The 11875-nt window shown below is 39.6% G+C and overlaps 1 protein-coding gene across 4 annotated transcripts in view; it reads right to left on the reverse strand.

Annotated features, from left to right (window-relative positions):
* Positions 1-4891: 4891 nt before the first annotated feature.
* Positions 4892-11875, reverse strand: part of sbno2b (strawberry notch homolog 2b) — a gene marked incomplete in the record, with an annotated part of 100437 nt that continues 93453 nt past the window's right edge. For all 4 annotated transcript variants that reach the window (XM_014016760.1, XM_014016759.1, XM_014016758.1 and 1 more), the window contains 5 exon segments: positions 4892-6370; positions 8385-8575; positions 8821-8897; positions 10915-11046; positions 11135-11227. In XM_014016760.1, coding sequence (XP_013872214.1) covers positions 5322-6370; positions 8385-8575; positions 8821-8897; positions 10915-11046; positions 11135-11227 — 1542 coding nt within the window.

The following is an 11875-nucleotide window of genomic DNA, read 5'->3' on the forward strand; positions in this document are numbered from 1 at the left end:
TTAACATTGTGAAGCTCTACTTAGAACCTTCTTAAGATCCAATAGTGCAAAATGCAAATTCTTGCACTTTTTTGACTGGTCTTAAGATTTTGATCAGGAGTGTATATCATTCCAACAAGACATATCAGAAGAGTGTAGACTAGTATGAAGATGATGGTGGCATAATATATGCAGTATGTGCACCTGAAACAGGTCGACTAGCAACATAATTTTTCCAACATTAACAATTCATTATATTTTAGTCATTATGGTCTTTATAACAATATTTTTGGGGAGGTGGGGTTGCGCACGCTAGTTCCAAGCATGAAATGTGATTTGAATTCTTACTTTGCCCGTTTTTCTGATGAGAGATGCCATTATCACTGAAATGAGTGTAATGTTGTTACGTGACCACTAGGTGGTGCTGATGGTGCTCATAATTGGACCTGCGGGTCAAAGTTGAAAATGAGTTATGGTGCAGAGGCAATAAAATAAATAAATAAATAAATAAATGAGTGATGTCCTCGTGTGAGGATGCAGGGTCTCAGGGGGCTAAAGTAAATTTTATGGTTGTATGCAGTCGTTTTAATCCCAGGAAACAAACGAGACTGGAGTTTCAGCAATCCTCAAGTTTTTATTTGTTTACAAAGTTCAGATTGCAATTTCATATAGTCCTTCCTGTAATGAGTAGAAAACCTTTTTTTATTTAAAGAATTAGTCAAAAGGCACAAATTTTACAATATATACATTTAGATCTAAATTATAAATATATATAGAAAACAAAAGCAAAACCCAGAATAAAAGTGCTGAACACAGTTTTTGTTGTTTTTGTTTTGTACAGAAAAAATAGGCTTTGTTTAAAAATACATACAATCAGTAGCATGTTTTTTTTGTCTCATTTTCCTTTTAGTTAGCAATAAATTACTTAAGAGTGATAACATTTATATAATATGCAAATGGTAAAGAAAGGAGAAACATGAGTACAGTATACACAGAGCGATTCATACGGAACAGGACCAGTAAGCTCGCACTGTTCAATAACCAACACGAACAGGAACTGGATTACGCCACTCTTAGTGCAAAAAAAAGATAGAATTAAAGACCTAACTAAGCAAATCAATAATAAAAAAGGCTTATTTTCCTAAAAACTGCAGTTCATGTCCCTTAAATACATAAAGCTTTCTTTTTGTGACAAACACAAAACCAGATCTGTTGCAGACTGATGTCTTGGAATGTGCCTTATCAGGAAGAATAAAAAAAAAGAAAAAGAGATGAACATAAATGATTACTTTGAGTGAGTCAGTTTAATCCTACTAAGGGACTTATCAGTTACATATAAGAGTATAAAACAGACGTGAAACGAGCTCTAAAAATCTGTTCCACAGCTGCAGGACGAATAAGAATAAAACAGTCTGAAGAAAAACAAAGAATTCAAAAGAAACTGCCTCTTATTTTGATCTTTGCCCCTAAGATGGCATCAACATTTGAAAAAAGACAAACAAACAAAAGAACCACTGACATTTTCACRAGGACAAACAACAAACTCATCACATTTAGTCTAAAATACAAATACAGCAAGAATCACAGCACAAAGTCAAGAAAAAAAATCACAACATGATGAATTTATTAGTTGGAGGAGGAGGAGGAGGAGGGGCGTATTACATAATCCTGTGGGTTTTCTTCCTGAGTTTGATTTAAAAAAAATCTCATATCTTTGAGCCAGTATCTGTAGGGGTGTCCGAGGAAAACTTTGGTATTTCTGCAAAAGGTTAAACCAGACAAACCGGAGTAAACTGAGAAATAAATTCAGACGCTGCACAGCAGTACAGAAACAGTGCAAACTTATTTTGGTGGCAGGTTAGAATAGAATTAGTTTTATAACGATCTTTAACACGAGCAACGTCCCTGACCAAAAGGATTCATCAGCTAGAATAGGCGAGATCTAAAATCTAAATATCCCTTAAATATAAATAACATTTCTTTTCTTATAACAAACAAAACGTTGAGAACACACTGCGCTCAATCTGTCAAAAATGTACTTTACAAACGTCTCAGAATGAAGCGGAACAGAAAAAAAAAATAAACATGCAAAGATAAAAACACTAAGCGTAAACATTTATGTTCGGTTTTTTGTTGTTTGTTTCGAAACTATTGTGGTAAATGGTTTTATTGCTTTTGGATCAGCCAACCTCTGGCATTTCTGTCAACAAACCCACTACAGTGCATAATGTTCACCCACAAACATGAACGGGGCTCACAACTTTGACAATAATCACACATGAAGTTTGAAACTGCTGAAAAAAATTAAACTAAACTCATCTGCATACATGAAGACGGAGACAAACAATTTTAGTAAAAGGGCTTCAATAAAAATAAAAAGTTTCCATTGATAATAGAGACTAAAACCTAATTTTCAATAATGTGATCGAAATGACACGTATACACAAACAAATAAAGCAGTAATGTAAATAACAATGCATCACAAATACAATATATATAAAACTATCTGGGTTTGACGGCAGATGATATTTTGTACGTATGCTGCTCGAACACGTCATGTACCACTGAGCAAAAACTGGAACAAAAAACGGTCAAACCTGCGGAAATCACGTACAGAGAGGATGATCCAACCACCACGAGACGACGGAGGCTGAGGGACACCAGCAGGACGAGGACGTCTGAGAGGGTAGTGTCACCCAAACCCTCTGCACCCGACTTTGGGCCTGGTTGTTGTTTACATCCCTCCCTCCATTTTAAAAGGGAACACATCATGCAAAATCCACCTTTTTAGCCATTAAATGCATTTTGTTGTGTGCTTTGAGCCTCTGGGAGTGCAGATAATTAGAATTTAGTTTCTCCTGGTGCTGCGTACATTTCTTTATGTTCTGTTTGGGTCYGATTTTTCAACCCGTTCAGTTCTGAACTATTACATCACAGCAACCGTGTTTCCATCAACATTCTTGTTTGCGTATTTTGAAGTAGCGCATYAGAAAAGGTTGAAGGAAACGGAAAAATTCAAAAAAATGTCCTCAATTTTTACGAGGCGATTTTCAGATTTTCCAAAGAGCTCGAGTGAAAGGTCAGMTGGAACGACACTGGCCGAATACGTTCTAACCAGGGCTGTGAAACTAATCGAGTTAACTCTGATTAATTTTAGTGCTGAAAGGACATAGATTAAAAATTTTAATTGTGATTAAAATTTACAATCACTTTACTCTGGCTGAATATGTAGGTTTGTATATTGCAATGCACTCAGAGCATGCCAGGTCATGTTTGTAAATGAGAAGTGTTTCTCAAACCGTTTACCTGGATAAATAAAGGTTAAATAAATAAAATAAATTAAAAAAACTCCATGTGTAACACATTATGTACATTTTTCTTTCTTTTTGTCTTCTTGTGGCTTATTTTATTTTGTTTATTTATGTTTTGCTGACAACTGTGACCTTAGTAYSTATCTTTCATTCCTCATGTAGTWCTCATTTGAAATGAAAATCCATGAATTCTTGATTTAACCTCATTATTCTGCACAAAATTTAACTGACTCAAATATGTTTGGAGCATTTTTAAGGTCCTGTTTTATATTCAAAAAATCATGTCTAAGCATCAATTTTGTTTTATACATAAAAACATTAAAAACTACAAGTAATTTATTTTATCAATATGCATTAGAAATGTATATTAAAATTAAGAGTAATCATGATTAATTCACAGCTACTTTGGGACTAATCAGGTTAAAAATATTAATCATCTGACAGCCCTGGTTCTAACGTAATAAATATTTTCCTCACATGATTGATCAGTTGTTTCTCTGTCGGCGCCTTATTAGATATTACCATGAGAATTATATATTTTTTCTCGACGTCTCTGGACAGTACGTAACATCACTGGTTGATATGACAGAACAATTACAACCTTACCCGATAACAACACATTCCTAAAAACGTCTCTCCATTTTCTCCATGTGGTCCCTGCTAGTTTGGAACCTGAACTTCCTGTTTATGACAGCCGTGTGTAACGTCAACATCTGACGAAATTACACTTAACCGGGTTGATTTGTTCCAAACCAGTAGATAGGAACATCCCTAATTCACATTTCTTGTTTTCTTCTTTTTTGGCGACAATTTAAAAGTTCGTCAAAAATTCGCATTATTCCTGGATACTTGGCTAACATCCTCTGGGTGAGACTCTTAAGTCAGAGTCGTAAACCCCTCGATCAAACTAAAGTGAACCGTCCTGGAAGCTGGGTGGGAGGGCTCATTTGGATTAAAGAAACAGCCTCAAAACGAGTTGATCTGAGACACCTCAGAAAAGGGGTGAAAGAGGGGCTTGTGGAGTTACAATAAGGAGTTCCACTTTATATAAACCCCAACTGAATGATTTAAATGTGAAAAAAGAAGGATTTAAAAGCATGATATGTCCACTTTAAATGGATTTCTGAAACCCAAACCGACTGCTGTGAAAATATTTTTCTGCCCGGATTATTTAATTTTTTAAAAATCCCAAAGCAGCTACGCAGCGATCGCAACGACGGAAAAACGAACCCGACACCAGCRTCATGTAACATAAACACCGACTGACAAGACTCCCTCAGGGGATAAATACAAATATACCTTTGTTTTAAATTAAAAAAATAAAAGAGTAAAAATATATACATTAGGCTACACGGATTTTTTTAAGACTGCATTTATAGGTTTCTCTGAAGGCACTGTTTGCAACAGCAGACTGCTCTTCCTCTTCATTTGTTCCTCACACTAGTGTTCAAATGAGCAGAGGGAGAACTGAGAGGGACGCAYGTGGAGGAAAAACTGAAAGTTGAGGCATTTTATGGCTGATCAGCGAAAAGATGTCATCATATTGTTAAAATCTACCTTATTTCCCTCAAACCTCGCCTTGCATACATTTATTTATTCTGTTTTTTTTTTTGCCAAGCACGGTGAAGAAACAGCCATTCAGAGCTTCCAGCGAATTCACTGATCTCACCTCAAATGAAGCAGCAAAGGAGGTTTGTTAGAGGATTCCCACACAGAGTGCAGTTACCACAGGTTGTTTTCCTGACTTCCTTTTCTTTTTTTTTTCCTTTCCTTTTATTTCTTTTTTTTTTTGGAACTTTTGAAACAGCTGCCTTGCTTTGGTGCAGAAATCTGACATTAAACCACAAGTCGGAAATGCTAAAGGAGAAGGAACAGGCAGTGACTTGACTATTGGCCCTGAGGGGAGGACAGGTTCAAAAGGGATGGAAAGAAAAAGAAAAAGAAAAAAAAAAGGATGCAATCTACTCCAAAAGACTAAACAAAATGCCAACAACCTTACGGAGTCTGACTGAGGTGTAACCACCGAGGCTTTTAGTCCTGCTGAGGGTACTGGATGACAGACTTGCGGTCCTGTCCGGCCTGCAGCATGCTGTGCAGGGCCTCGCGCACGTCCAGGGCGCCAGAGTGGCCGTTGGGGAGAGAAACGGGGTCCGACTGCTGGAGGAGAAAGGGCGTGGGTAAAGAGTTGGAAAACAGCGAGGAGGACGAGGAGGACGAGGACGAGGAGGAAGGGGACGAGGAAGGGATGGAGAAGAGCGACACCGGGTTGTTTGACAGCGACGAGGTGGAGGAGGTGGAGGCTGAGGATGAGGGGTTGGTTTTCTGCGGGGGCAGCGCYAAGCCAAGTATCTCTAGTATGTCCTGGTCGTGGTTGTTGGTCAGCAGATTGTGGTTCTGCGGCGGCGGCGGCTGCTGGAGCATCAAAGGCTGCTGTGGGGCTGCAGGGGGCGGGGCGTCGGGGGCCATCCCGGGGAACAGAGCCAGGTTAAAGTCCAGGCTGGGCCCGGCGTCTGTGCTGTCTGTGGAGGGGGAGGGCGAGCTCATCGTCAGGTCCAAGATCTCATTCAGGGGATTAGTGGAAGACAAGTCTGGAGACGGCGCCGCCTGGTGGAGTGACGTGTTTTTGGGTAAATGATACGAAGTTAAGAAGGGCTGGTTGTAGAACTGAGGGAAACTGTGGCTGACAGGTTTGGGCAGGACCACCTGGCTGTTGGTGCTGGAGGAGCTGGAGCTGTTGGGCCAGCTGCTGTGGGTCCTTTGATGGGTCTGGTTCCTCAGCAGAGACAAACTGTAGGAGGGCTGCTGCAGAGCGGACTGGATCTGAGCCTCCAGCTGGGACATGCTGCCGTTCTGAGTCCTCTGCAGAGCGTTCTGGCTCGGTGCGAAGGCGTGGCTCGGATTCTGGTTGAGGAAGGCGTTGAGCATGGAGTTCTGGTTGTCTGGGAGGCGCTTGTTCTCCTGCTCCAGCTGACGCATGTGCTCCTGCAGCTGCTTCTCCTTCCTCCTCTTCTTCACCTCTTCGTTCATTAGCATTAGCTCCTCGCGCACGCGGACCACGCAGGYCTCTGGGATCTTGATGCCTGGGTGGTGGGGGGTCGGAGATCAAAAAAATCAATCAACAACAAATCAACACCTAAAGACACAAATCAAAGACTGCTTTGTAACACCAGCCACAAAGAGGCAGCAACACTGTTTGCCGTGTTAGCAAAATATCTCATTCACCAGAACATGGAATTCAATAAAGGTCGCACTGAGGTCAACATAAAATGACATGAAATAAAAAAAAACTGATTTAGTTACTCAATTTAGCAGAATTTAAYTAAAATTTGGTGTGCTATCAGAAGAAACTGATCCAACAATGACTTTAAGAACTACACAAACTATTTTACAGTTAGCTGTTGGACTCAACTCTGATTCTTAGCCAAATATCTCAGTAACTACTGAACAGTTAGTAAGTAAGTAAACTTTATTTYTATAGCACCTTTCACAGACAAACATCACAAAGTGCTTCACAGAAAGCAAAAATAATTAAAAACAATAAAACAGATCACAGATATAAAAACAACAATTGAAACACAATAAAAAGCACTTAACTAAAAGCCTGTCTGAATAAAAATGTCTTCAGATGTTTCTTAAAAGAGTAGAATCTGAGCAGTGAAGGTACAGAGGGAGAGCGTTCCAGAGCCTCGGGGCCACCACCTGAAAAGCTTTGTCTCCACGGGTTTTATAATGGGTTTGAGGGACCACCAGCAGCATTTGATTAGAAGACCTCAGAGTCCTGGATGGACAGAGAGGCTTCAGAAGGTCCAGGATGTATTTGGGGGCCTGACCATGAAGTGCTCTGAAAGTTAAAACTAAAATTTTWAAATGACTCCTCAAATGGAGTCATTTTGTTGGAAGGGAACAGTTGTTACTGAAACCCTCAGAACATCTTTTTACTATATCTTAGATGTTAATTTTTATGGTTTTTATCAAGTTTTTCCTTTGTTTGTATTCTTTTTATCTTTTACTGTTTGCTGTTTTTATTTACTTTGTTCCTTTGGAGGAGTTTTAAAGGGTTTCACATTTAAATTGGATTAAGAATGACATCAACAACTGATTAACTTTACATTTATAGTTTTGTTGCTTCTCTTGGTGTTTCATCTGTTTTTATTTGTAAAGTTTTTTTTTATTTTGGTTTTATCTGTTATTACTTGTTCAGCACTTTAAAATTGCTATTATTATTACTATTATTATTATTTATTTTTTTAGTGTAATTTTGGAKTCGATCAAAATAAAGATGAAAAAGCGAATCCATCTTAGCTAAAACAGTCATGGTGGTAGCTCAGTCAGGCTTTAGCTTGAGGAGCTCCTCCAGTTTTACGACGCCTCCTTTCAGCCGGCGACGCCTCAGGATACCGTGCAGATCTTCAGGGTYGCTGAGATTCATCAGACATTGGTCAGCGGTGTAAGGGTCACGCAATTATTTTATGAATAATTAGCACCGGCTTGTTTAGAGGAGGTGGGTAGTGATGTTACAGCTTCAGCAGCTGTTATGGGTCGTCACAGTCTCCGGTCCCGGTCCGTCTGTAACTTTTATTTCTTGACGTAAATTTCGGAAACTTCCCTAAGTGAAATTATCGTTGTTGTACTGAACATATTTTTTATTGATATTGATCACGTGTCTATATTTTTATCGTCCAGCCATTAGTTAAGCACTGTTACTATCTATGGAGTGAGTTCTTCAGTTACGCTCTGCAGAGACAGTGCTGTGTGAACGGCTGCACGAGGTCACAGATTGTGTTGTAAAGCACTGGTTGGAAAGAAAAGCTCTCTGTATATGTATGGTTCTTGCTGCAGTCCATGAACCTTGTGCTAACACGTTTTGTACTTTTCACACTTTCAGCTTTAATCGTGTTTACAGAGATTCAAAGCAGATAAATGACAGATTTATAGCATCACCTAAATTTATCCCACAAGTGACTCATCACTTTGACAGCTTCTTCTTTAAATATCACAACAACACATCTGACTAATCTAATTTGCATTTTCAAACTTGAGCTTGAGTCTAGAAGAAAAAAAAGGAGAAAAAACGGGAAGCCAGCGTGTACTAACCGACTTGCTTGTTGCGCTGCTTAGTTTTGAGGCGGACGATCTGCAGGATGCTGGAGTTGGTGATGTCAGAGACCACGTCGGACACCCGCTTCCACACGCGTAACAAAGCCCCACACAACATGTGATATTGACGGAGGCGCATGCCCTGCAGACACTCGTGGCCCTCTTCGATTTTCTTACACTTCCCATTCCTGCAGGAGGAGCGCAGGAAATGTGCATTCAATGAGCTTTTTTTAACACTTTGTCAGGCTGAAACAGTTGAATTGTTTCGATTTAAGCACAAATGGCCTCTGAGTGTTGAAGCACACACACACACGCACGCACGCACGCACGCACGCACGCACACACACACACACACACACACACACACACACAGAATGCTTGTGAGAACAAGCCTGACTGAAAGCCCTCGGGGATAATGTGGATTTCTTCTTACCAGTTGGCGTGACTACACTTTTCTAAAGAGAAGGTGAACTGGTTCTCCCAGCTGTCCTTAGCTTCCTCTGGAGTAACCTGAAATAACAACGTAATTATTAGCTGAAAACTCATCACAGCTGCAGTTTGCTTCAAATCCATGCCTGTCGTTTCACCTTAATGCCCACCAGGGGGCAGCAAAGCTTCTTATGAAACATCGTAATGAAGCAATGACATGGGCTAGATCAGGGAGATGGCCCCCGACTTAAGTTCAAGAGTTATAGTAATTTGTTTACATATTTATCCTCCCGACACAGGTGTTTGATGTAGATGGAGACTTTTTATTTATTATTAGGGCAAATTTATCACAAAGTAAAATCTTATAATAAAAAATATTGGCAACAAAACAAATTATTTGTCTTTAAATAACCAGACTCGTAGCTTTTTCCACATCTATCTGGTGACTTCTACTCAGAAACTGATTTTGCTGCACTTAAATCTGCTTTTAATTCATTTATTAAATTCATCTGAACAGCAAGCATTTTAAACCAAAGAGTGACCTAAATCCTGATTTTATTGATCAGAATAAATTGGGTTATTTTTTCCTCCAATTGAAACCTAGAAAATTGCAAAATTTCTTTCAATAAGGGAAACCTGCAAATTAATTAATAAAGATTAATTTACGCATCCATTTCCAGCAATAAATCTGACTATTTGTTTAATTAAAGTAATCAATGCTTAGTTTATTGTTGAGCAGGTAAAGGAAAAATACTTTTGGCCCTCAAGTCCTTCTGACTTCATGATTTTGGCGCACGTGACAAAATGTTTGGACACGTCTGGTTTAGAGCAAAGACAGATCTTTTGATTGAGGTGTTTTTCAACAATCCCCCCCCCACCCACACACACACACAGATTGTATTTCCACCAAACTGAGGACTTTGTATTGACTTCCATTCATTTTTAACCACAGTAGCTGTGTTTCCATTGCAAATGTGCGCAAAACTTAGTCGATATTCTATTAATGTCGAAAAAACACAGTTTCACAATTGCAGTGTTTCCATTAAGTAAGAAATGTTATTAAAGTCACGTGTGAATACGTTTTTTCTCACAATAAGTCATTACAAACATGGCAGCAATGGATGTAAACTCAAGCATAGTGCTACCACGACACTAGCGCTCATCATCAGCCATCAGAGGAGACGTCAGCGTTTTATCGAGGCTTTCGAGTGACAAGCYCCTTATACTTGGGAGYGGCTACGTATGCAGCATTTATGGGAAAATGTAATCGGTGAGTTAACTACTTTATTTTACAACTTCAATGATTTTACTRCTACTTTTATTTCCTGTCATCTTCTTCGTCGTCGTCTTTTTCGCCAGTAGAAACAGYCRGTTSTTGATCACRTGACTCCCGTGACGCGAAAAAAGTGTTTCCATTGCAGTTTTGTGAAACACACCAATTTCGATACGGCCGAAAAACCACCTCATCCTAGCGCAAAAACATTTTGTCGAAAAATGTAAGTTTTTTCGAAACTGATGTGTTTCCATTGAGCAAATTTATTTTAGAAATTCTAATTTGCGCATTTTCATGATCAATGGAAATGCAGCTACCGGTAGTTATGCCTAACCCAGAAATTTTCTCTAACCCTAATCTTAACCAAAACTTAATTCACATAATACCTCTAAACATAACTAGTAGTAGAACTGAAAAAAAAAAGTGAGGACCGGGAAAATGTCCTCACTCTGTTGGCTAAAAACATGACGGTCCTCATTCTGCAGCAGAAACAAGTACACATACACAAGTACACCACGTACTATGCTCCTAACACTATCCTGTGTACTTTGACTAAGCATACTCCAAACATTATACACTGTGTCCATGTCCTTAGCTAAAGTACAAAGTTTAGTTGTTAATTGTTTATTTAAAGGATCCTCTCWAGTCTCCACTGTAGCAGAGACTATGCAACCAGAGCTGTTTTTCCCTCTGTTTTACAAATGACAGAGTTCCGTCCTGACCAGGTTCAACTTTAACCTGTGATGAAACATTRCATCAAACAGCGATCATGTCAGTGCAGAAAATATCTGTCTTTTACAAAGCTCTTCATAGAGCCAGTCTTACCTTCTTGTATCTCTGCAGCAGGTTGTTGAGGCTCTCRGGCTGCGTCTGCTTGCCGATGTTGGGCTTGTAGATGTTGAAGTGCTTCCCTCGCCCCTGCTCAGCCAGCAGCACACATGGACTGTTACCTCGCAGCTGCAGGAAAGAACAAACGCAGAGTTTCAGCTTTCAGTTCATGCTTTTATTTTCTGTGCACAGCCTGGACTGACTGAAGTCAGCTCACCTTATAGGACAGGTAGAAGCCCTCATCAGGAGCGCTGAGCTTCAGGGACTTGCTGTAAGCCTCTTTCCAGGGCATACCTCTGTCCACAGTGATCTACAGGGCAAACAGATTGTCACACTTAGAAACAGTTCACCACCTTCCAGGTCTGAGAATTTACTGGTCAAGTACTTGCAAAACTCTACTAGGAATAAATATATTTTAGTCAGATCATTCTGTACCTAAGAGTCCTGCTGAGAAAACAAAGGTACGTCTTTACGGTGAGTCTCACAGAAACTGACAGTCTGCAGACCCTCACCTGTCCTGCATCGACGTGAGCTTTTAGAAAACACATGAGCACCAAGGTGTGGAGTACACCTCACTTCAGCTGAGTGAACGTGGAGCACAGCTCATAAAATGTGTCAGGGACAAATCTTTGTCTAAAACATGATGAATTAACTACTTTTAGCAGTCCTTGAATAAAATTATTGTCTTTAACAATAACATAACTCTTTATATTTAACACTTACACTGTGTTAAAGAGAAAAATACTAAAATATAGTTTATGGATCTGGGCTATTCAACTGGCGGCCCGCAGGCCACATCCGGCCCACGAGTGACCAAAGCTCGGCCCGCCAATTGGTTTGTTCATCTTAAGCCCAAACCCCCTGTTTTTCTATTTTAATTACTCTAAGTCAGTGGTTCCCAAACTTTTTATCTTCTGAACCACAAAATATCCATGGCAAAAACTTGTGACCCCAAATA

This window comes from Austrofundulus limnaeus, unplaced genomic scaffold (genome assembly GCF_001266775.1).
Source record: "Austrofundulus limnaeus strain Quisiro unplaced genomic scaffold, Austrofundulus_limnaeus-1.0 Scaffold153, whole genome shotgun sequence".
Taxonomy (NCBI): Eukaryota; Metazoa; Chordata; class Actinopteri; order Cyprinodontiformes; family Rivulidae; genus Austrofundulus; species Austrofundulus limnaeus.